At 36.7% G+C, this 27,152-nt stretch overlaps 1 protein-coding gene across 1 annotated transcript in view; it reads left to right on the forward strand.

The window, feature by feature from the left end:
- Nucleotides 1-253: 253 nt before the first annotated feature.
- Nucleotides 254-27,152, forward strand: part of LOC113230789 (E3 ubiquitin-protein ligase AMFR-like) — a 32,516-nt gene continuing 5,617 nt past the window's right edge. Inside the window, exons 1-6 of the mRNA XM_026464878.1 lie at nucleotides 254-721; nucleotides 20,987-21,244; nucleotides 22,408-22,560; nucleotides 22,816-22,926; nucleotides 23,243-23,421; nucleotides 27,002-27,112. Coding sequence (XP_026320663.1) covers nucleotides 410-721; nucleotides 20,987-21,244; nucleotides 22,408-22,560; nucleotides 22,816-22,926; nucleotides 23,243-23,421; nucleotides 27,002-27,112 — 1,124 coding nt within the window. The 5' untranslated portion in view covers nucleotides 254-409. The remainder of the gene's footprint in view (nucleotides 722-20,986; nucleotides 21,245-22,407; nucleotides 22,561-22,815; nucleotides 22,927-23,242; nucleotides 23,422-27,001; nucleotides 27,113-27,152) is intronic.

Here is a 27,152-nt window from a genome sequence, read left to right on the forward strand (position 1 = left end):
TATCCACTTAAATAACATATATTTATAAATATTGTTTTGCTGTTTTGTTTTACATTCTCAACTGAGTACTCCCGTAGTCCAACTTACCAACACCGGTTAATGTCCTATTAGAGCTTAGCGAAAATTTTTTTTTTTTGTTTCGTTTTTTTTTCTTTCAACTGTGACATTGGCAAAATCATCAGTTCTCATATTGATGGAGCCATAAAAATAAAAAGTGAAGTGAAGTGAATACATCACGCGCTTCACGCGGCTCAGCTTACGTTTGTGTTGTTTATTATCTCGCGCAATAATTATTTTACTTATAAAACTACGTCTCATCTCTAAAATTTTAAAGCCAATGTCATTAAGTTTGAAAAGACGGTGTCGAATGTTCGTTTTGTCGCGCTAATATAAAAGGGAAACGTTCAAGATGCCAGTGACACTCGTGGACAGGTTGCCCTTGCCGAATCTCAAGGTGTACACGGCGGGCAGTGTGCTGTTGTTGTCGATCGCAGTGTACCACGCGATCGGAGTGACTAGTGATCCGGCGTGGCGGGTGAATGTGACGCTGCAGCGGCAGGAGGCCATGGCAGCTGCAGCCGCAGCCGCCACAGGGGCTGGTGGCCAGCACCAGCCGATCATCATGCCCATCGGCAGCCATACCGCAAACACCACCAGGAACATCACTGAGCAGTTTGTGGATGTTCTGACCTTCATGATGCAGGAGCCATTGTGTATGTGGGTGAGTACCTGTCTGTCACCCTAATAGACACCATTGACTAGGCAAAATTATTAAACAAGAAAAGACAGTCTAAAATAAATACCTGTTGTAGTTGTAATGAGTTTGTTTTGCATTCATTGTATTAAATTTTTTGATATTAGATTAATGGTGTAGTAGCATAGGTGTTTATTACTTTTGTTAATTATGATGATAAATTGGCTTACAGCCAAATGCTGTTAGAAACAAAAGCTTTAACATTCTTATTTGAAAATTTTCCAAATTCTAAATACTGCATAAAATGTATATTATTAAGCATAAATATAGATAGATAGATAAGAATAAACTTTTTGGTATATTTTTATTACACAAGATTTTGAGCTGTTGTAAATTTTACTTAACCATAAAAAATATAAAAATGAAATAAAATTTGACATATGTAATTTGAAGTAAATTGACTTAGTACTGCATTCAAGTAATTTTGATGCTTTTCACAAAGACAAAATTAGCTTTTGTTTTGTAATATTCCTAAAAAAATACATTTGACATTATGAAAATTCAAGCTAAGCCTATTTCTTTATTGGTATTATTAAATGTATTTTCTGATTTCTGACAGGTAATCCCAAACCGTAAAATGAGTACAACAGTATTTTGTTAGTTATTGCTAATGTTTAATAACAAAATAAGATTAAAATCAAGGCGACTCTGTACTTTCTTTGTTTTAAATATTTAAATCGCTTGTGGTTTGAACCATTGAAAATGACTAAGAAGTTTATATAAGCTTGAAGTTGACGTAATGGGTCTCTTTCCATCTTTTGCGCATGCAATGTTTAGAAAAAGGACAATTAGCTATTTGATTATTTTGTTTGCTTTTGTAATTTCTATTTACGATTCATTTATATATAAATTAAGTACTACACAACTGTACAAAATAACAATTTTAAATGATATCTATGATAACACAATGTTTGTTTAGAGAAAATATGGTACATAATCCTGTTTTTACACTTTACTGCAGTAATTTTTACAAGTTATTATTATATAGTACTTCATGATTGACAACCGTGCTGTCAGTCGAACAAAATGCGATTTTAACACCCTATAGGTGCGGACACTTTTTAGCGCGAACCCGATGTCCATTTGTTGGGAGGTCAATGGGTCTAGGTTGCATATATATTATTGGTGGTGAACTTCTTTTAAGAATGAAAATACTTGTGCCGGAAGTCACCGCTCTTCCAAACTGGTATACTTATTACTAGATTCAGTGCTCTTGCTTGCTTAATCTTATTATGTAGGCTAATTAAAAATAAAAATAATAATGTGTATGTGTGTGTATTGTGTGTATATGCGTGTATGTGTACATAACCCATAAAATATTATCATCATTGACTACCTAATATATTATGTCCCAACAATTCCTTCAATGAGTCTCCGCTTAAAAGAGGCTTTAGGCCAAGTCTCCCAAACTCGTGTAGGTTGAGGACTAGACGTATTTTACTAAGTTGTGACTTTCTTTGACATGCAGGTTTCATTGCGATGTATCCCTTCACTGTTAGTGGGAATAGTTATATACATATAGTGTATACAACATACATAAAGTGTATATAACAAGAGAATAAGGTACTAAATCAGTAACATGTAAAATATACATTTTAAAAGGTATAAATTAAAGACATAGCTTGATGCAGCCTCCAGAATTCAAACCATCAACCTCTCAATTAAACAGGCTCTTAATGATTATATTTATTACTTGCCTAATAATAGAATCAAAATTGATACATATTGCAAAGCACATTGTTCTTAAATTTATGGAGGATTGTTTATAAGGCATATTATGCTTTTTACTTTTCTTCTGTTTGTCTGTTGTGTTTTGAAGTATCATAATATTGATGCAACTGTTCTATAAAGGAGTCACCACACTTATTGATACACAAAAACTATTGTGTTCATATGATAAGGGTGAAAAAGACATTATGCATTTCACATACGCAGCCCTTGTGGTAGCGAACACTTTGTTTTATGTTCTTGCTGCAATAATTTTGTGACTGGGTAAAGTTGATTCCACATAATAATTGTGATGACTTCCTATTATTATTAGGGTGGCCTCATTCAGAACTTATGTAGCTCTTCTTCTATGTGACCATCAATAATTAATCAATTATTGATCACCACTATTAACAATTTGGACGGCGAACAGTGTTATAGAACTGAAGGATTATTTTGGCCGTACCTTCCAGTATAGATTTTTGTTTAGGTAAACCCATTTTAGCAATGCCTAAGCAAGACTTACTCTCTTTGCATTTAAATGGAATGTCAACAAGCTTGAGTTTAGTTTAAATAGGTAGACGATAAGAAAGTCAAATACAATGGTAATGAATTGATTTTAACCTAACCTGTGCATAAGGAAATTCAATATTATCCTCAAAGTGGAACTATTATAAAAGCTATTATAATCCACTTATACTTCTTCACACAGTCTTTGCACTATTGGGTGTTTTAATTGGTCATTACCAATTCATTATCATTGGTACTCATATAAGAATAAGTCCTATGGACATTTGTATATGCACTACTCACACAGTTCTGTGATTTTTGTAACTTTAACAGTGCATGTATGCCTTCCAAAACATCAGGCCACAAGCAATACACATAATATGAATGCTGCCAATACTTGTATATGATGCTGTGGTTTGAATGGGGTCTATAGATTCTGCCAGGAGTAATATGAGATGCCCTGCACATCATAAGTCCGTGTTGTCCTCATATTGGCGATGTGATACTCATTCATTAGTAATGTTCATAAAAGATCTATTACTTTTTCATTTATTTATTGCATTTATGCATTATAATAATTACTAATGAATATAATGATTGCATAGAAAGATTTAATTATTAAATTTACATGTACTTAATTTACAATTTTATACTTTAGAACTATATTTTATACTTTAATATTATATTTTATAACACTTTAATATTATATTTAATACTATATTTTATACTTTAAAACTATAGAGTTTTATTATAGATAAAATTGGAACTACTCTAATCAAATTCAAACATGCATTATCACTTAAAAATGACTAAATATGTACTTATATTCGAAGTATGCGGTTCGTGAGATACAGAACATTTATCCATATTGTTCATAGCTCTCTATCTGACAAGAACTCTTCTATTGAGTAGTAACCTTTATAGGAAATGAAACTATTTTTCCGGATTTAAATCGCGTATATTTGTTGTTTCAAACAAACCGACTTTTCGGGCCCTTTACAGGACCCATGGTCACGGTTGACTTTCATTTCCTATGTGTAACAATCGCGAAAATCTAAGAACTCGATAGTAACCTTTAGATACGAGTAACAAACTTAATTTGTTTTTAAAAAGTGTATATATGTCCTCTATTTTCAATATGTCTGATATTTTACTATATATTATGAGTATAGCCCTGTAATAAGGGCTATTTCTATACATCTCTAGATTTCTAGATTTTACAGCGAACACTTTAACTGGTTTAAAAGTGGATATGTGTTTTCTAATAAACATTGCTGTTTCAAGAATGTATATTGATTGACAATAGAGTAAGGAGGTTTAGTTTTGTAAAATGAGGTGTTGTAGTGATGAAAGGCTGTAAAGGCCCAGAATAAGCTATGCTATTTATTGTGATATACTTGGACCAAATAATATCCACAAAGGACAAAGAAATTGAAAGAAGAGTAAAAAATTCGTAGAGGAAATTCTGGTCACTTAAAGAAGTCCTGAAATCAAATTTAAGGCAAATACGAAATACAAATTCTAAGTCAAAGTCAAAGTCAAAGATTATTTATTCCATAGGTAAAATAAATTTACACTTGAAAACGTCACACTTAAGCTACTGTTCGTTCACTACGCTGACCTCCCTGAGAAGAACGAGCAAGAAACTCTAGGGATTGCTCTTTTCAAATAAACTTAAATGCTATGGAATACACTTTGAATCAAATTTGTATCGATTCTGGAGCCATGTCGTCTTTCCAAACATCTTTATCTAACACGTGGTCTTCAATTTTGTAATATGATTTTTCGATCAAAATATTTTTAATGTAGTTTTTAAACTTAGGAAATGATAAACTTAATATATGCTCCGGAATCTTATTGTAAAAACGTATACAGTTCCCCATAAAAGAGTTGTTTACCTTGGTTAACCATGAGTTTGGACTTAGCTCTAAGGTTAATATTATGGATATCTTCTTTCTTATTGAAATTATGTATATTTTTACAGGCATATAAAATATTTGAGTAAATGTACTGTGATGCCACAGTCATGATACCAGTCTCCTTAAACTTTTCTCTGAGAGATACCCGAGAGCCTAGACGGTACACAGAACTAATCGCTCGTTTTTGCAATACAAATATGGTTTGAATATCTGCCGCTTTACCCCACATGAGAATCCCGTAGGACATTATACTATGGAAGTAACTAAAGTAAACTAGTCTAGCAGTACTAACATCGGTAAGCTCACGTATTCTGCGGACTGCGTATGCAGCGGAGCTTAATTTGCTGGCCAGGGACGATATATGTGGAAACCACTGAAGTTTACTATCTAAGGTCACTCCCAAGAAGACTGCTTTATTAACAAGATCTAACTTTTCTCCGTTTATTTCTATGCTTGGGCTAGTCGATTTTACGTTAGGTAATTCAAATTTAACACATTTTGTCTTCGTGGCATTAAGCAATAAATTGTTAGCATTAAACCAATAAACTACCTTAGAGAGGGTATCATTAATACGGTCATAGTTAATGTCATGTCTGTCTGTTTTAAAAATCAAGGATGCGTCATCAGCATACAACACTATTTCGCAATGGTCCTTAACAAAGAATGGCAGATCATTAATATAAATCAGAAATAAGAAAGGTCCAAGTATTGAGCCCTGCGGAACATCCATTTTTACTGGAGAACCCAAAGAAGTCACTCCATTTATGTCTACTTTCTGAATTCTACCGTTGAGATATGACGAGACAAGTTTCGACGCCTTGCCATTTACACCGTAAGTGACCACACATGGATGTCATTTGATGTTTGTCAGAATAGTATGGAAAGAAGTGTGCTGAACATAAAATTGAAAGATAAAGTAAAACTAACTACAATAATTAAAAGCAAGTCAAAGATTAAAAAAGTCACAGAAATAATTAAAAAACGAAAATGGACAAAATAATGGTGCTGTGGAATGGTATTCATAAGGGGAAAAAAGAAGAAAGAGAGACTATACTTTAGATGGGACGATGATTTGAAATATGTTGCTGGAGGAGCATGGATACAAATAGCAAGAGATAAGGGAGAAATGAAAATCTCTGGAAGAGAGTATATATAGTAAGCATGCCATATAATGTTTCAATATTGGATAAGTTAGTATGTAAGTTCATTCATGTTGATCAGCAATAAAGCTATAAAAAATATTATTGACATCGTGGTTATCGTGGCGAAGAAAAAGCGGGCATGGGCGGGACACGTTGCGAGAATGCACGAGAGGCGTTGGACAAGGCGTCCGACGACACGGAGGTCGGACTGGATGAGTCACGCCCAAGATCGCCAAGAGTGGAAGAAGAGGCCTACATACTACGCCACGATGATGATGATGATACTTTAACAACAAATTGAAAGATGTTCTAAAGAACAGCCAGGTCATGAATACCCTTGTTATATACTGTGGTCCTTGCGTATACCCCGATGGGAAAAGGGCCGTAAAGTATATACGAATGTATGTAATTGTTTAGTAGTTGTAATACATAGTTGAGTTAAGAAAACCATATTTACATATGAACAATATGTAATGAAATTTCTTATCGAGTTTTTAGGGTTTCTCAATTTTGGAAAATTGGAAATGAAACTGTTTTTTCGGATCTAAATCGCGTTTATTTGTTTTATCAAACGTCAGTTACGTTATGGGCTTTTTCCGGGTCCCATGATCATGGCTACTGAGATGGTATCAAACATTTATGTATATAAGTAATATTAAACTGTCCTATTCTGAACTTCAGTTAAAAAAATACCTCTCACATTTTCTTAAGTAACAGAATGAAGTACTAACTTTGCAATGGCATTCACTTGTAGGTCTAAGGTTATGCTAATTGGTTTGCAGTGCTACATGAAATTTACGTTACCTACCCATTGTTAGACATATGGTCACAAACATCATTTAAAAATGAAAAATGGAACCTTGTAGATAAAGTTGTATTTTCAGGTACCTATAACTTTTGACGCTAAAAAGCAACGACTCAGATCTGCAGTATACGCGATTAAAAAATGCGAAAACTTTGAGACAAAGAAACCACAGTTTAATGCCTTAATGCATTTCGCTTTGGGGTAATGCCGCCGAAATTAATAGAATTGTTGTCGTGCAAAAACATGCAGTTAGGTTAGTTTACATTCTGGACCCTACAGCATCATTGAGATAAAAGTTTAAAGAAATTAACATTGTAGTACTAGTATCACAGTACATTTATTAAAATATAATTCTTGTTAAGAATAATAGTATTTTTTTAATCAAATTGGTGATACAATATGAGAAATAGAAATAGACTGGCTGTTCTTGACAGTTGTTTTCAGGAAGTCGCAACCTCATTTAAGTTTAGGGTCATTGTATACGCTTCTATAATAAGAATCCAATTGATATTCAAAATTTGCCATTTACGAAAACTATAGTTAAACAATAGTATTTTATGCAATCGTTGCATAATGAGGGTTTGTAAAGTCGACCTGACCTAAGTCGTAGACCTAAGTAATAGGTACGAGATTTTAAGACCTAATTATCAAAGTCAAAAGTCAAAGAATCATTTATTCCATAGGTAAAATTTTTACACTTGAAAACGTCATTTTTGAGTTGCTGCTCGTTCACTGCGCCGACTTTCCTGAGAAGAACGAGCAAGAAACTCTAGGGATTGCTCTTTTCAAATAAACTTAAATGCTATAGAATACACTTTGAATCCAATTTGAATCAAGTTTCAATTTTGTAATATGATTTTTCAATCAAAACATTGTTAATGTAGTTTTTAAACTTAGGAAATGATAATCTTAATATGTGCTCCGGAATCTCAATATCGGAATAAAAACGTATACAGTAACAGTTCCCCATAAAAGAGTTGTTTATCTTGGTTAAACGAAATCGTGGTACCATGAGTTTGGACTTAATTCTAAGGTTAATATTATGGATATCTTCTTTATTATTGAAATTATGTATATTTTTACGGGCATATAAAATATTTGGGTAAATGTACTGTGATGTCACGGTCATGATACCAGTCTCCCTAAACTTTTATCTGAGAGAAACCCGAGAGCCTAGACGGTACACAGAACGAATCGCTCGTTTTGCAACACAAATATGATTTGAATATCTGCTTACCCCTATTATATAGTTTTCTACGAGTAAATAAAATAATGAAACAGTTTAATGTATATTTTGGTAACAATACATGATAACAAACGAAATTAAAAAGAAAAAAAATTTTAACCCATTTATTAGGGTTGGCAAAGTGGTGGTGGAAACCACACAGCCTCTTCATATATTTAGACGAACGCCCAACAAATGCTTCTAGAACTGGCCAAGTACCGCACAATAATACCCAATATTTTTTTATATAAAAATTGCAAGACTTTTAGGCCAATTGAACCATTCAGGAGACAGAGCATTTACGTAGTGTCACTGATATTTTAATTATCAAAAATACGACGTTCTTTTTTGAAACTCATTATAGTTCTGTGTACAGGGGCCTTACCATGAACTCTTATTACGATTCTGGGGGTCTACTCTCGATATCCGTCCGACATCCGTCCGAAACAATTACTGCCAAATAAGCAATACTTGACCAAATGAAAAGACGCGTGATGCGAATGAAACTTCATTATTGATACTTGTCTTTTAATTTTGTCGAATATTACTTATTTGACAGTAATTGTTTCGGATGGATGTCGGACGGAAATCGAGAATAGACCCCCGGCTTAGGACCTAAAATGAATCGTAGTGAGACAGCGCTGCATGAAATGTATATCACCATCCCGCTTTTTTGTCATTACGAACCTATACTGAATAGTAATAAGAGTTCATGGTAAGGCCCCAGAACTGTAATGAAATTTTTCAGCTCGGTGACGAGTATCATAGACAATAGAATATTGATTCAGACCTAAAAAGAGCGCCTTTATGGTTTATGCACAGACCACATAATTTTTCTTTCTTCCGTGGGTTTATGTAATTATAATTGACAGATTAAAGTACAGGAGTACAACAGTCTAAAAGTAAGTAGTATCTATTAAAGTGTAAAAGTAAGTAGTAAAATGTATTGTATAAAGTATGTTTTCCATTACTAATTAAGAATAATGCAATGTAATAATGTGATATAATAATGTAATGTTATGATATTATATTGTAATGTAATAATTTCATATAATTAAATAGTGTGATTTATGAATTTAGCCCTCAGATGTTGCTGCGCCCTTGCAGGGCGTCACATGTATACCATCAATTAATGTTCCATCTTAAATTTGTAATGTGATATGCAATAAACAATTGAAAAGTCCTACGGGATTCTCATGTGGGCAAAAATTTTACTTATGGAATAAATGATTATTTGACTTTAACCCATTGAGCTCTTATAATAATAATAAATGTTTATTTCAGTACAATTAACTTTACATTAACTGTGGATGGTACCTCCTATTAAGCTTATCAAGCCTGTGTCAGGAGGCACCGCTCTTCCATAGCTATAAATGCATATTTAACAAATTTTAACGTATACTTAATGTAGTGTTTATTTTTACATTTCCAAACATCGACAAAAACAAAACCAACAATGTTTTTTTAACAATTTTCAATTTTCTTAACTTCTAATTTAAAATTTAATTTGAATCTTAAAACGTATGTGTTTGTGTGCGCGCGTGCATGTGTGTGCGTGCGCGTGCATGTGTGTGTGTGAGTGAGTGTGAGTATGTATGTATGTATGTGCGAGTGAGTGTGTGTATGTATGTATGTATGTGTGAGTGAGTGAGTGTGAGTGTGTGTATGTATGTATGCGTGTGTGTATGTGTGTTAACCTGTTGCCACAGATGAGGAAAGTAGTGTTTTTAAAGCAAGTGTTCTAATAGATCTTCGGTTTCCTCATACGATTCGACTGTAGCCATTTTTTTTTCTTATTTTTTTTTCTTATTTATTGAGGGACAAACAGTTACACCCATATAAAAAATACATATTTTAAAATTAACTTATAAATAAACCCATAGTCCCCTAAATATACATTAAATAAAACAAAAAGTAGGTAAACAGAATCTGATACACAATAAACAACACGGAAGAAAGATAAGTATGTATGTGGTCTATGATAAACAATTTCAAGTTATGAATAGATATAGCCACAGACATATAGACATAACACATACAACACAAAGAACTCGTGCACAGGAACAACGGAACAGAACAAACATATTCAGCAATATGCGTATTTCGTCTTGCGAACACTGCAAGAGTGAGTGAGAGATTTTGATGTAACTTTTTTGCATCTCTATAACTTTTGGCGTATATTTCTAATTCCTTATGATTTAAATTGTACAAATGGGCCGATCGTTTGCAGAATTGTCTGTTTGCAAATGTTGCACTTACTTTAGGTACTTGTCCACCACAATGTCTTTTTCTTCTCCTCTTCGAAATATTTAGATCATATTTTATATTATCGCTCTTATATTATAGCTCTTGCAAAGTTCTCTCTTTGTTTATTTACAAAGAGCAACCCCTATACTTTGTTACTCATGGAATCTTCACGTTCTCTTTCTTACTCTTACTAACTGGCGTCTTTTAATTTGCCTTTGAAATAATTGCTTTTGGATTACTTGGAGCACAGTTACGGATTTCCGAATCTGTAACTAATATATCAAGTTTATGTAAAAGATGATCTCAAAATCAGTTAACACTTTATATTCAATAAAAAGGACCCTTGATCAACAGTACTAATTGACTTTCTAAGTTTCATAACTACCTGTTTAACTTGCTCAATAGAAAGTGTTATTATAATGCATCGCCGCTGCCGCTTTGCACCCACTTACTGCAGTTCCAATATAATGAAATCATCATAATATAGCAGATAAAAAGATTTTGATACTTTCGCAGCAAAGAGAAACCGAGCGAAGCTTGAGTTTCGCCACTTACGTAATGGTTGGATGTCAGCCAAATGCGAAAGTTTTAAGCAAAATAAACTTTGAACAGTGACCTCTGACTCCGCCAAGTTCGTGTGGTATATGAACACAGGAAGAAAGCTTTCTTTGCTCAATTTACGAGTGGATGAATACATTTATGAAAAAAATATTTACCCATTTACAGCAATCCGCTGTTAAGTGATAACGCCCAAACCAAAACTGGCTTTAAACTGTTTGTATATGGAACCCGGTACTTCTCACTGGATGGCCAATTCGTAATTAGAGGATCCATAGCGCCGTCGTCCATCTGTCCGTTGTATTTTGTTTTAGTGGACCTTCAAAGCGTTGGAGATAATAATAGAAATAGCGTGTTACGTAAAACAATGTTATCAGACGCTTGTGCCAACTCGCAGTGCGGACAGAGAACAAAAAGTGCGGAGTTAGCCCCGGTGCTATCGCGCTACCTCGCCATTATATTCAGTAAAATTTGTATTTAAATTGATGTTTACGTATTTTTTGGATTTACCTATTATTCAGTATTTACACAATTTATTCAACTCCTTTACTTAGGTTGTGTGCTTTTAAAGTAGACATTTTGAAGCCAATACATATACTAATTTGCAACCGTGTCCGTGTCTACTAGATGACGGGCACTTCAGTACGAGCCGTTTCAATATTTGGTTAGGTGCCTTAAATCGGCTCATATCAAGATACTTGTTCATTTACTTTACTAGCACGTCGTCAAGTAAAGTATAAGTTCTAATATAACATTTACAAAGGACAATTGGCAAATGCGGGTATTTTAGAGAGGCACATGTTTTTCTTGTCTTTTTATGGTAATTACGAGCAGGTCAACGGTCAAACGGTCTCACCCATAGATTTAGTATATAATGGTCTTACCCGATATGAAGCGGTTACGTATACTTGTGCATATAATAGATGCCAAGATGTATATAATATGTTGAGTGTGTGCGTTATTTAAAAAAAAAAAAAAAATTAAAAAATAATAGTGACACAGACAAAGTGTGCCGTTGAATAACACGGCTATTGCTGAAGCCGGCACTGATCGTAACAATTTATAATAATAATAATAACGCACACACTCAACATAGCCCCGCACTAGGGAAACCCCGTGTCGCGAGTGCCATGGACACACACATAGACAACCATAAATTACACCCAAACTCACGAGAGAAATAAATAAATGTAGGCCATACAAATATTTCTCCCGGCCCGGGACTCGAATCTGGGACCTCTGCGTGGCAGTCGTGGTAACCGTTCGGCCAATGAGGCAGTTAAACTTCTTCTAGATAAAAATCGAATTGAATTATCGTAACGCCAAGGTACGGCTGAGGGAACTGCAAAAGGCCACTAACACGAGTTATTATTATTATTAAAATTGATTGTGATTAACGCGCGGCAGCCTCACGACAAGGAGACCTCTGTCTTTAACTGTGCCATCTAAAGTTGGTCACCCACTAAACTGTACCATGAAATGGCCTATATTGATCATTAGTATTCGAGTTTTTAAGCTCAGGCCACACAGACGCGGTCGCGGAAGCGTTCCGGTTGCGGGATTTTTTGTTATGTATGAACGAGTTTATATGAACCCTGCCACACTGAAACGCGCGGCCGACTCGCGCTTTATTTTACGAGTTAATGTTTATTGGAGAGATTTTATTCTTATCATTGATTCTATAGATTAGTACAATAAAATAGTAGTGAGTATTTCTTTTGGAATTTTTGAATTCGATTCCCGGCTCAGACAAACTTTTCAACTAATCTGTGTATTCGCGTTAAGAAAAATAAAACAGTGTTTATAGTTTATTGTTAATAGGTAAAATTATGTTTCCCCTTCATGTCTCTTTGATTTTTTTCCACTCCGTATATAATATTAATTGTTTTGTAATAGTTTGCTTGAAGTCCCTCGCCGCGTCACATCTCCCGCGCATCATTTGCCAATTCAAATATCTAGTAAGGCGCTTGCACCACTTTAAAACCTAGCAAGTCTCAAATACTTTGATTCAATTGACAAGCGTGGCAAGAGGCTTATAGGTGACTCGGAATTAGTAGAGGCGAAGCTGCAGATCCTTGAACACCGCCGTAAGGTTGCCTGCTTCTCGGTATTTTACAGAATATATCACGGAGAGTGTGCGATGCAATTACACGATTTAATTCCGCCTTCCCCTTTCCATCATCGGGGGACTAGGCGTAGGCTTGGCTTCCACCCCTATGTTGTGGATATTCCAAAGATTCGCACGAAGCGTTGCGCTTCCACATTTATATGGCGAACTATGGAGTGGAATTCCCTGCCTGCAGACTTGTTCCCTGAACGTTATAATAATAATAATAATAATAATAACGCTCACAACCAACATAGCCCCGCACTAGGGAAACCCTATGTCGCGGGTGCCATGGACACACACATAGACAACCACACATTACACCCAAACTCACGAGAGAAATAAATGTAGGTCATACAAATATTTCTCCCGGCCCGGGAATCGAACCTGGGACCTCTGCGTGGCAGTCCGGCATGGTAACCGTTCGGCCACGGAGGCAGTTATTATATTATAACTTGGACCTTTTCAAGGCGAGTGTGAATAGGCATTATCTAGGTGTGCATGCTCCATCGTCGACCTCATCGTCACTTTCCATCAGGTGAGATGGAGGTCAAATGCACTTACATTAGAAAAATGATGTGTTTTAGAATAGATGCAAGAACACAACGCAATTAATCAATTCAGGTAACTAAACTAGGTAACGTTCTTGTTTTAAGTTTCATTTTAAGCATGATTGAATGTTTACCTACCTAAAACATTAAAGCTATAAAATACCTAACCAAATAATCAATTAAACAATAATGACAAAGTAAAAAATAAAACACTATGTGACAAAAATGTTTACACAATATTTAAATGAGACATACGAATCTTCTTCTTCTTTATTAGTGGCTTGTTTTGTGACTTTCACAGAGACATACGAAAGTTAGCAAAGGAACGTTTTGACAAGAGGCCTCTTGCCAATGTCACTTTGTTTGTTTTTTATTAATAGTTTGGCTTGGATACAAGTCCTTTGAGCCATGTCTACGTTAAATTATCGGGATCCTCAGTAATATTTCTCCATTATAATTCTAATTCTTATACATTATGTTTTCACCTTCTCTTAAATAACTTAGTTCACTTATTTGGGTTTTTGAAATAGTCTTTTAAGCGGCGGGAGTCAATATTTATGTTTTACTTTCACTTAAATCATATTATCTTCTATCACTTTGAACAAAAACTTTGAATTCGTAATTAGTGGTATTTTTCAGGATAAAGTCTTGTGTAATTTGGTTTCAAATAAGGAATATATTTCTAACTTTCTCCATCACTATTTCTTTCTTCGTTTTTTCTTCATAATGTACTTAAAATAAAAATTATGTCTGTAAAAACTGTACTCGTAACTTTAAAAACCCGCCACTTCCAATGTCACTTTGAGATTGAGAACAGTGTGACCATTTGTGGCAGATTTAATTTTTATTAATTTTCATTGCGAGAAAATATGTTAACGTTATATTAAATGTGGCAGAGTTTGGCAGATTTATGAATATTCCGCAAAATCTTTATTATTTTTAGCAACAAACAAAAAACTTGTTGTTTTCTGCTACTACGCATAAACGAAATCTGAAGCGAAATAGAGGACAATGTTATAAACATAACCTATATCAAGTTTATAACCCCAGCTTCTACAGACTGTACTCAATTAGCTTTTTTGATGCTTTGATAATGAATCACAGATATTATTGATAGGTCTCTTTAATGCACTTCGTCAAAAATACTCGGTCACAAAATACACGGTATGTCGCTATTCTTCTTTCTGGTAAATTGTACGATTTAGAAATGGCTATCACAGTAATTTGGTGAGTAACATTAGGTTACAAAATTATTTGCAAAGTTTTTGTCCCTTACTTGGTTTTGCTCTGGGGCAGCCGATTTTTTCCCATTTTTATGATGGCAACGTCTCGCGGCCGCCCCAGAACGATTATGTGATTCTTTTTACGGCAATAAATTCTCACACTCGGCACTCGTAAGCATCATTAAGTACATTTTTTCTTAAACTAATTCACAACCAGACCATCTTTTCATGTGAAATTAGCCACCACCATATTTTAAACGGCCTTGAAACGGCGTTTGCAATTCCATAACGTATCGTTAAATAAGGCTTAGTGTCTTCACTTTCGTCATTACAGTCCTAAGATAATTTGTTTTCCAAACATTGGAAGGTGAAGCTAACTTTATATTACAGTGCTACCTAACAGCTGTTTTCGATAAATGCATTCCTTCTTCGCTTTTTAGATTTCTTTGGCGAATTTAGTTTTAGTAGGTAACAGTACCAAGACTTCCTTGTGAAAGAGTTCATCGTGGGAAATAATGCCGCGAAGCAGTCATATGAGCATTATTGCGTTCCGGTTTTGAAGGGTAAGTTGTTGAAAGAAACTTTACTTCGAAACTAACGAAACCGCTATTTTTCATAATATTTACCAACGATAATTAAAAAGAATAAAAAAGATTTTCTGTTTTTCATTTTTCTGACACCAATGTTGAGAATGACCCATATAACAAAATAATAATTATTCTTTTAGTCCTTTAAAATGCGAAGTAATTTATGATTAATTGTTGTGTTCCTTTGATGCGTTTTGTATGGGCAACGAGGAAATACCGACCGTTAAATACCTTTTCATTGGTATATTAATGATGAAACGACTTAGCAGTCGCGCTTTTTTGCTTTGTAATTGAAATTGAAGACTCTGAGCACACTAGATGATCTGTCGGACATGTGATCTTCTCCAATAACCAGCACGCATTTGAACTTTAGAAGAAATCACTTCACCCAATTTCGGATTTTCGAGCTTAGAAACGATTTTAAAAAACTAGCTTAGCCACCCCGCTTCTTCGCAATACAATGCTAACTCCTAGACTTCTAGCTGACCTGTACCCAGAGGCTACTAGTAGTATAATAACGACCTATACCTCATACCCGGGCGTTAATTAGTATGGAATTTTCCCCTGGATTTATTCGATACCAAATAAAATTAAACGCTCTCGTTGTTCTCTAAGAAACTACAAATACTACAACTACAAATAAAAAGTATTAAAATTTCCAACAAAATGCTTACTTTGCTGCAGGTCTTGGTATGTGGACATTTTCAGGAACCGGTGCCACCAAACTTGGTACAGTATCGGTATAAATTTCACCTGTATTTACAGGAATCGATACCCTTATGCTCACTACGGTACCTTGTGTCGTAACACCTAAGATGTGTCATAAGGGTACCGCTAGTATCTTAATACTAGCGGTATAAATTACACCTGTATTTTCAAGAAATGGTTTCACTGACATATCGTTATCAATTATCCGGTATTGTGTAGACTTGTAATAACAGTATACACTAGTATACTGCATATTATTCAGGTACTTATTAAAATATTTAGTAATAATAAATGTGTCATTCTTTTTTCTGTTCTGCATTCAATTATTTAAATGCAATTAAACAATCAACGTGATTTACGACCGCAGCCGAACAATGCAAACTGTCAAACCGCGCTTAAAATCCGGTACCTTTAGGTAAATATATCGACTTTCCATTGGTACTGGTATTCAGGTATCGAAACAGACAATACCAATATAATACATGTATTTTCTATACCGGTAGCAAGCAGTGTGGGAACCGCCATTGAGTACTGGTACCTTTAAGTAAATCGGTTTTCCATTGGTACCGGTACCAAATCCTGCTTCGCCGGTTTGGTACAGCTGAACTAGTTTACGAGTTAGGGTTTGTATTAGATGTGTCTATGGTATTTTTTATACAAAGTTATGTCTATTGCGTTCGTATATTATATTGAACACTTAGTGGATCGGGAAAAGATTGCGTGGAAAATCTTTTGCATTGCGTCGTTATACGAAGTTAATTTTTTAATGAAAATTATCCAAAACACACCCCAACTGCACGTCTGAAGTGATATTATGTATGTGGCATTGGTATTGAAACCTCCACGTACTAAGTTATTTGAATAATCAAGACTAGGCTAAGACGTTCACAATTTTATTAGATTATTAACCTTCAAATAGCAAAGTAACAAAACGTTTCTACAATTTTTTTTAAGGTTAGTTAAAATTGTTGTATTGGCAAGCTGAACGTACCTGGTCAGTTGTTATTGACCTTTATATAGCGTACGTGTACGCGCCTTAGTGGTATGTCATGGAAAGGTAGTCTCAAATCGCTAGTTTTGCCGGGCTCACCGGCTCTATCGAGTTTGGCCACGTCACGGGCTTTCCTTGGGATAATTAAAGTTGTGGGAACACTTATGCTCCAGGCCACACCGAGGCGGCCCCGAACGCTTCCGCGGCCGCCTCTGTGTGGCCAGAGCATAATAGTGGTGTATGATTGAATGAAACAGTAGCGAAGGATCCACTTAACACAATTTTCATCGGTTTGTCGTAAGTCGATTACGTCGCTTTGCTGGGTGTGGGAGTCCTTTAAACACAAATTTACAGACTTCATCTCATCGCGATATTTTTCTTCATTGTTAGCGAGAGGTGTTGCTACTAAGCATTCACAAATGTACGTAACTTGGAAATTAAAACCATAGGTATGCCGCAACAGAGATTCGAACGGTTCACCTCGCAATTGAAAGGAACTGTTCGCCCACTAGGCTACCAGCGCTCATGTATTGCGCATTGTAGCATCTGCCGCGCACCTATGTCTATATCGGCCAATATCGGCACATACTTTCGCCACTGACGCGACGGCTACATCAATGGCTGACTTGAATGCGACTCATTGTGCAGCAAATCCCATAATACGTTGTCGCAAAGTCTAAATGAACAGGCCTTTGTATCAAGCAAATTTTGTTTAATAATAGTAGTTTTTAATAATAGTTTGGACGAACGTACTATGAATTGACACGCGTCAAAGTATAAAAAAAACTCGTTAAGCGGTGAATAATAAGACAACTCGGACTTGATATTGGAAGTTAATTCATAAAGGCTGTGGATACTGAAAATCTGGTAGCGATTTCAAATTCGTAATCACTATCTATTACGCTATTTCATGTTTCGCAGAAGCTGTGTTCACTGAATATCCTAGCAAACAATTTTCTAGCATTAAAATTTTTGGCTTCGATCCTGTGAGCCGTGTCATAAATATTTTCCATTGTGGTTCTAATACATTATGTTTTCACTTTCTCTTAAACAATTTAGTTCTCTTGTTTGGGTTAGGGTTCTAAATAGTCTTGTAAGCGGTGGGAGTCAATATATTTATGTTATCACTTTCAAATATATCACATTATTGTCATGGAACAAAAACTTTGAATTCGTATTTAGTGGAATTTTCATGATAAATTCTTTTGTCATTTGGTTTAAAATAAGGAATATAGTTCTAACTTTCTTCATTATTTCTTTCTTATTTTCTTCATAATATACTTAAAATAAAATAATCCTTGTAGAACTGTACTTCTCACTTCAAAAGCCCGGATCTTTTTTTTCTAGTAAACAAATATGAGGCTAGCAAAGGATGGGCTGTTTGTGTTGCATATAGAGTTAGTACGAATATAACATGTCAATTAACAGCAATAAAATTTCCCATAATTGACTTAGACGTCGGCGCGTCGCCGTCGGTAGCCCGCAATGGGCGAGCGTCGTTGCACTCGAATTATGACAGGGTTCGAAGTGATAATTGTCATTGATAATTACCACGAAAATTAATCGGAACGACAAGGAGGTACCGTTAATGTCGTGACATGTGTTTGTATTCCAGACGTATCCAAACGTATCAAATGGCTATTTAAAAAAAGTCACAAACCAAATCGTTTGCCCAAAGATTTTTCTTCGTGTTTTTTAGTTTTCTCCGTTTGACGCTTATAGACAAAAATTAAAGAGACAACAATATGAATCAGCACGGACGAGTATCGGATGTGTATAAAGATAAGATAAAAGATAAAGGTAAATTTATTTCAATAGCTTAATCTAATACAATACAAGTAAAACAAATGTAAATAAAGCTATTATAGTATTAAAATAAGCATTAAAAAGGGAACCTAAATTATGCAATCTTCATAGTAAAGCCATACATTTTTAATATTACAACCTAATAATATGTAATTTGCGATGCCTAAACTAAGTAAATGTGTAGGTACCTGTATTTTAAGCATCTTTAAGGGAAAATTCTTTAATATTACAGCATTCACAGCTTAAAAAGAGATGTTCTATATTTAACAATAAAAAAATTAGTAGTTCTAAATTAATGGTTAAATAAAATTAATTGTGAAACAACTTCCCGCAAGTCCTCCGTTTCCTTGTAAGTTTTACTCTTAAGCCAGAATTTGACGGTCTTTTTACATTCTATTTTATGAATTGCGAAATAATGCAAAGTAGAATTTAATTTATGGTAAAGAAATGAACCAAGGACGCAAAAGAATCGCGAGTGTGCTGTGAGTTGTGTACGAGACGAAAATGTATCGAGTCGTCTTTGGTTGGTTCAAGTAACGGAATCAAATGGAGTAATTGAATGCTTTTTCAAAATTATTTGTCGAATAATCAGTTGCCGAACAGAGAGGACATCGCACTCGTTTAAGAGTTTGCGGGTTGGATAATCGAAAGGACGGAAGTTGATGACTTTAAGAAGCTCTTTCCAGGTTTATCAGGGTGGTCTTATGTGCACCGCGCCAGGATGTAATGCGGTAATGTAGCAATGATTGACAGAGAGCCAAATACACTGATTTGATAAGGGCGCGGCTAGCTGCACATCTTAATTTTTTTAAAATATATATCAATTTTCGATCTCTAGAAGTAAGCGCTACAATATGGTGTTTGAAATTAAGATGTTGCTCAATTATGACACCTAAATATTTAATGTTGCTTGTGCTGTCCGGTGTTGGGCAAGCACAGAGGCTTACATGAGTTCGAGGGCTTGTACAATGGTGAGCTGCTATTGAGAAAGCATTCTTAGGAGGTTGTGACGAGATATTGTATGAGAAAGTCATATATTTAGTTTTGCTAGTATTCATCGTATTGTACAGTAGTATCGAATATAAAAAAAATATCTTGGTTATTTCGGACCCCGAATTATAATAATAAAAATAAAACCGTTATTTAGATGAGACCCATGCTTAACAGCGGGACGCCTATGGGTTGATCGTAGTTTTTTGTCTATAGTAATAGTAAGAAGCTGAAGATATTTTCGTACAAAAAGCGAATTCGATAATGAAACTCAGTGTTTATTACTTTTCGGACCCCACATTCGTGCCGGCGCGGCACACGCCACACGCGTCATGATAATACATTTTTCACAATCATCAAGCCTGTGTGTGACGTATCATCCATCTGTCAATTCCAACGACATGCTTTACGTTCGAATCGGCTAAGTACGTATAATAGTTTAAAAAACGCGAGGGAACAGATGCCTACATACCTAAAATTTTAGTAGCGTACTTCAGGCTGCTTTCTATGTCAACTCATCATTGTTTCTGGATATGAATGTCGGCTTATTACGTTATGTAACGTTTAGTAGAGTAGTTATACAATGCACCCATCGAGGATATAACCCAAAGATGCACTATTAGTATTAGTCTATTACCCACATTCCGAAAGGGCGATTGTTTTATTTTTCTCCTTTTGTACTGTCACTTACCACAGTAAACTATTTTCATCTAAGCACAACCTGAGAAAGCTGAAAGCTACAATCATCACCTTCACTCACTGCTGGGTATAGGTCTCCCGTAGTCATAGTGTGCCATCCACCATGATGTTGCACTAGACTTCACGCACGCCTCACGATAATGATGTCCTGTCCAGATTTGAGCGCCGCTGTCCGATCTCCTATGTCTCGGACCTTAGTTCGTCATTAAATTTGGGAGGTCGCCATGACGTATCTATTTAAATAAAAATAAAATAAAAAAATAAAAAGGGATTTGTTACTCCACAAAACATAAGAAACACAATACTTAAAAAACAAACAGAAAAGCAGTTGAGTGATGTGGAGTAAACGATGAAAGACTCAGCATTGCTGATTTTCAGTTTTCACCTGTGTGATTTTGTGTTGATTGATGTACTTGAAACTTCAATATGTACGGAACGTATGTGTCCTTTGTTACAGACCCTAATAAACACAGCTTACTGCGCGCTGGCGATCCTCGGGTTCGTGGTAGTGCGCACTGTATTCGGCGCGCTGCGCGTGTCGGAGGCGCAACGCGTCAAAGACAAGTTCTGGAACTACGTATTCTACAAGTTCATCTTCGTGTTCGGCGTCATCAACGTGCAGTACATGGACGAGGTGCTTCTCTGGTGCTCTTGGTTCACCCTCGTTGGATTCCTACATCTATTCGCGCAGTTGTGCAAAGATCGTTTTGAATATGTAAGTAGTTTCACTTCTCATGCTCTAAGGGTCGTATTCTAGAACTCTACTCAATGCTCAAGTCAGGATTTGAGTATGGTTTAAAGCACTCGAAAACATACTCAAGTCCCAGACATTAGGGTCGTATTTCCAGTGCTTGTGTTTCCATTGCAATCCTGACTTGAGCATAGAGTAGAGTTTTGGAATACGACCATTAAAGTTCGTATTTATGCTGGGTGTAGGCTGCATAAAATTGATTCTATGCTCTAGTGCATACAATAAAAAACCATCACATTAAATATGTCTAATTGTTGTAATTATACATTCAGTTTTAATTAAATAATCGTTTATTTGTAATATTGCTGTTTAATTTGCGGCTCGGGTGGATATACTCGTCTCGGGTAAAATAACGCGTTTTATGCACTTGTTGTACCATCTACTGCAAAACATCTTAAGTTAACAGAATACATATATCCTTTAAAATAACATTTAACGTTCCCCGTTCGTTAAAATCGAAATGTGCCAACAAATGTCCATATCTTCGACAAAAAAAGGTTTACAATATTGTACGCCACTTCTTTGAATAATGAAGTAAATCCAAACTAGGCAAACAAATTAAGTCAGTGTAAGTTCAGAGACCCAAAGTCCGTTATAATTGTTACAATTAAAATACTATAATAGCCATAATAATATCATAATAATTTATTTATTTTATCTAAATGTACAAGTTTAATTACGTAGATACTAAATAAAAGATTGACTTACATGAGAGCTTAATATTGAACTTGATGTTTGTGAGAGATAGATGTCATACCTACTCGACATAGGCATAAAATGCCTGTATTGGTATAGTACACAGGTCGCCACGCGTTGTTTACTAAATTAGGTGAATTTATTGTAAATGAAGGGAAAAAATAATGGAAGTTCATATTTTCTGATTTTGATCAATCAAGTTGACGATATAGACGTAGACACGCACGGAGTGAGGTATATGCAAATTTAGTTGTAGGTAAAAAAGTAAACAATTTTATAGTGGCTGTCTGTGAATGAAGGGGAGGTTTGTTGTAGTTGTATAGTGGCTGTTTGAATAATATGTACGTATAAATTGAAATTTACAACTAGGTTATCGATCTTGTCGTGGTCCAATGACTTATTGACATTAGTTGAGGATACGATATGTGCAGCTGTCGTCGTCGCCGGTGTCCGCGCGGTGGGCGCACGTGCGGCTGGTGGCTCTGCTGGCGCTGGTGCTGGCGGGCGCCGGCGCGCTGCTGGCGCTCGCCTCCGCGCTCGGCCTGCCGCAGGGGAAGGACACCTTCGCCTTCATGGCCGCCGAGGTACGCCTTCCGTCGCGCTTTGCTACAGCCGTTAGCCAGACCGTCAAAGAATCCTCTCAGAGAGGGTTTACGCCGTAATCCGCCACACTGGCCCCATGCGGGTTGGGGACTTTACACGTTTTTCGACACTGTTCTCCTGACTAATTGCCTTCACTGTTAGTGTGAACTTGGAAATTAAAGTTACAGGCAGATGCCGCTACAGGTGTCGAACCGACAGCTTGACACTTGAAAAATATATTGGTCATGTTTGCGCAGTGCGTGTTAGTGCTGGTGGTGTCGCTGCACGTGGCGGCGCGGTACGCCCTGCAGCTGCAGCGCGCCGACGCCGCGAGCCCGCTCGCCTACTACACGCACCTCTTCTTCGACGTGAGTTCTTTTCGGCCAACTTTCAATCAATCTAACAACAAAGGTTGACACCTTACAGATGCTCCAATACGTCAGCGGTGTGCGTCTGCTGCTTGCCGAATATAGTTCGGTTCTTCTTTTCCTTATTGATTTGTAAACCGTGTAAATTTCAGCGTACATTATGCCTTCATGGCGAGTCGGCGCCAGAGCACGACCGCGCCGTTAATTTACATGACGTTATCACTCACCATAATGTATTACTCGAAGCGTCGTTGCGGCGCCTTCCGCGAGTCGGGGAGAAACTGGGCTCCTGGACTCGTCCCCTGTGCTGTTGCAGAGCGTGGCGCTGGTGGTGGAGACGCTGGTGGTGGGCGGGCAGGTGGTGTGGACGCGCGCGGCGGTGTCGCTGCCGGCGCTGGTGCTGCTGCTGCAGCTGCGCCACCTGCTGCACCGCCTGCACCTGCGCCTGCGAAACCACCGCCTCTACACGCAGCTCGCCAACCACATGAGCCAGAAGTGCGTACCCCGAGCCTTTCGAGCCCCGCGCTCGTTTCGACGGAATCTAAAATAAAAATCTGAATAAATCACTTTATTTAGCTTAGGTCCGTACGATACCGTTAGTAAACGAAAATAACAATCAATGTTAAACAATACAAAAATGCTATTGAAAACTAAAAATATAAAGTACGCTTTGAAACCGTCTCTTGTAAATAATTTCACTCGCGTGAGCCGACTAACGGAAACGTCGGTTTCGGGCATTGAGGAGGTGGTCATGATTTTAAAATAAACGGTACAATTAACGTTGGTTAACCTGCTTCAGTGGATGAAATCTGTCGCTTGTTATCGCTTATTCTGTTAAGTTTACCTACTACTACGCAAAGAGTACACGGGGGCGGGGGGTGGCGAATGCCATGTCGTACCTCGATACTAATGTGATGAAATTAGAATAATTATATAATAAAATAGAAAATAATTTATTCGATGAAGGCAAAAATACATAAACACTGTAACAAAAAGTGTAATAAAACTGTTTTTTCAAAAAGAGAAAAACAGAGTAATTTTTATTTGACAAAAAACAAGCAATCGTATGCTATTCAGTCGTCGAACAGAACAGAAAACAAATGTAATAAGATGTGTATATCGTTTTTCATTCACTTTCCAAATGTAGTCAGTCTCTAAGGACAGATATACGAGTACCAGTGGGTTATGGGACTTCAACAAAAGCAATATAGCAACGGCAGTCAGATACCAAAAACGTGCACATTTTATGAAAAAGAACATGGTATTGAGCTCCCGATTCACATAATTAAATTAGTCTTGTTATACAAATTAATGACGCTCGAAATTTAACAGCCAGCTGTTTTGAACACCGAGTAAGCCACGCGTCAACAAAGTCAAATAATCATTTATTCCATAGGTAAAATAAATTTACATTTGAAAACCTCACTTTGAAAGCTACTCCTCGTTCACTAGGCTGACTTCCCCGAGAAGAACGAGCAAGAAACTCTTGCTCTTTTCAAATAAACTTCAATGCTATGGAATACCCTTGAATGAAATTTGTGTAGATTCATTCTGAGCCGTGTCGTCTTTCCATAGATCTTTATCGAACACGTAGTCTTCAATTTTGTAATATGACTTTGAATTAAAATATTTTTAAAGTAGGTTTTAAACTTAGAAAATGATAATCTTAATATATGCTCCGGAATGTTATTGTAAAAACGTATATGCTTCCCCATAAAAGAGTCGTTTACCTTGGTTAAACGAAATCGTGGAACCATGAGTTTGGACTTAGCTCTAAGGTTGATATTATGGATATCTTCTTTCTTAATGAAATTATGTACATTTTTACGCACATACAACATATTTGAGCAAATGTATTGTGCATGTATGTATATGATACCAACAGGCTTAAAATTGACAGTTCGAAGAAGAGGTAACTTTAGTCTAAAGGCTCGTGCTAAGCCTGCAGGGTCTCCTTAAACTTCTCTGAGAGAAACCCGAGAACCTAAACGCTACGAATGTCTCATTTTCGCAATACAAATATGGTTTGTATGTTTGCCGCTTTACCTCACATGAGACTCCCGTAGGACATTATAGTATGGAAGTAACTAAAGTAAAGTAGTCTAGCAGTACTGTGTTCAAATTAATAACCATTATATTATAACAAATAATATAGCAATTGAATTAACGACAAAACAATGAGTTCAGAACCACAAGATCAGACGATGCCATTGAGTAAACAAATAACATTGAGATTAAATATCACTTAGGCCAATAGACCGGTGTTAATCGCGGCGGTTCGTTATTGCTTCTGCCGGCGAGCGCGCGTGACACGTCGCTAGAGCGAAACAACGCTTTTACATCGGATCATTAGAAGTAACATTTGACATGACATTGAACTCGCATGCGCACTCACACATTACGGTAATTATATTTATAATAATAATTATATATTTTATTTTGAAGAAAACCATTTGCTACTTAACGCCATGCGCCAACAGCTGATTTGTTTTTATTCAGGACTATTCTGAGAGATTGAAGGCCAGGTGAGCTTAACACGGGGCTAGTATCCTGTCTCTCTCGACGGCTAGCTACACTGTTTATGTAAGGCAAGATCTGAGAGAGATGGTTTGCCCTGGCAGGGGCACAGTCGATCGGGATCAAAGGCTCAGCTTCAAGAACCGGCGAACGATACGTGTCTTATCGAGCAGAACCGCTTTCTGCATTTATGCTGGAAGCGACGTGTCACAGACATAAAACTGAATTATTATTGTTAATAAGTGACAGCTGGCCTTTGATTTTGCCTACCACGACATGACCAACAAATAAGATATCGTAACTTCCCCGTTGGAAATAAGCACCTCAATTTGTTGTACGTCACATTATTGCACCATAATTATAATATTTGCGGTATTTATCGTACGACCTTGTGACGTCAAATAAGTATTTGATATAAGTCTGATTGATTAGCTGAACAACGTATAATATGTTTCATAATATTGAATTAAAATTAAGCCGAGGGGCGAAGCAAGGACGACCAAACGACCACGGAGTCTTCGTTACGGCCGTGGGTGCCGATTTCGGCTCGGAACAATTCGGGACACTTCCACCAGGAAGGCGTATTGCAGGAGAGTATCTGCGTGAAAGAATTCGAGGGCTTTTCATCCTCGGCGACGAGGACGGACATTTTGGTGCACCTATTTTGTGTGAATGGATACGAATACAAAATTTAGTTCTGAAGCCCACCAATCCGTGAACAAACTGGTAGCGCGTTTCGTTAAGGCCGTAAGGTTATCTCGTGACGCGGTTGTTGTTACATTGTTATTTTCTTAGTTTGTTTTTGTTTTGTAAACGAACAAGTTGCTTGTAAAGCTTTTCGGAATTTCTATTTCATTATTTCAATTTCATATACACTGAATACAAAGTTGTAGTATATAGTCGTGGTTGTGAAATATAGGAAGCGAGAGGTAGCAAATGCAACAGTGAATTATTATAAAGATAAAGGTAGGTTATACACTGATGTCGTGGATAAGTACAAACTTGAATTTGAATAAGCAACTTTCCAAAACCGTCGAATAAGAGTTTTCGTTGTTAGCGGACCTATAAAGCCTGTACAGCTGGAAACATAATTAATTGAAAAGAATATTGTGACAGATGATAATAATAATAAACAGCCTGCGCAGAGTGCAATGGCACGTTTGGTGGTTCGTGCGTCACTCGATGTGACGATTTGTGTTCTCGCGGTCAGATTAGGTAATAGGCTCGTTATCTATCATTGTTTATCGCATTGGTTTGTGTGTTCTGTGAACAGGTCGTTTTTTAACGCGAAACTGCATTTATTTCATTAGAAACTTATGTGCTCACCACCGGTCGTCATGTTGGAAATTTCCTATCGAACCTTACGTTGCAAAGTGTCATCGATCAATCAATATCTTAGGGAAAAGTGAAACGTTTAGGAACGGACGCCGGGGGTTTCGCGCCGGCTGCAACAGAGTAGATTCACATGAATTCCCGTCGTCGACGTCGGTCGCGATCGCGGGCGCGGTCGGTAGCGACGACGTCGACAAGCGTACATTTTCGCGTTTTCGCGTTGCAGCTACCCGATGGCCAGCAAGGAGGAGGTGGAGAAGAACCAGGACAACTGCGCCATCTGCTGGGAGCCCATGAAGGAGGCGCGCAAGCTGCCGTGCTCGCATCTGTTCCACAAGTGAGCGGCGGGCGGGCTGCGGGTGGCCCGGGGCTGGCTC

The sequence above is a fragment of the Hyposmocoma kahamanoa genome, unplaced genomic scaffold (genome assembly GCF_003589595.1).
Source record: "Hyposmocoma kahamanoa isolate Upper Pololo Valley unplaced genomic scaffold, ASM358959v1 64, whole genome shotgun sequence".
Classification (NCBI taxonomy): Eukaryota; Metazoa; Arthropoda; class Insecta; order Lepidoptera; family Cosmopterigidae; genus Hyposmocoma; species Hyposmocoma kahamanoa.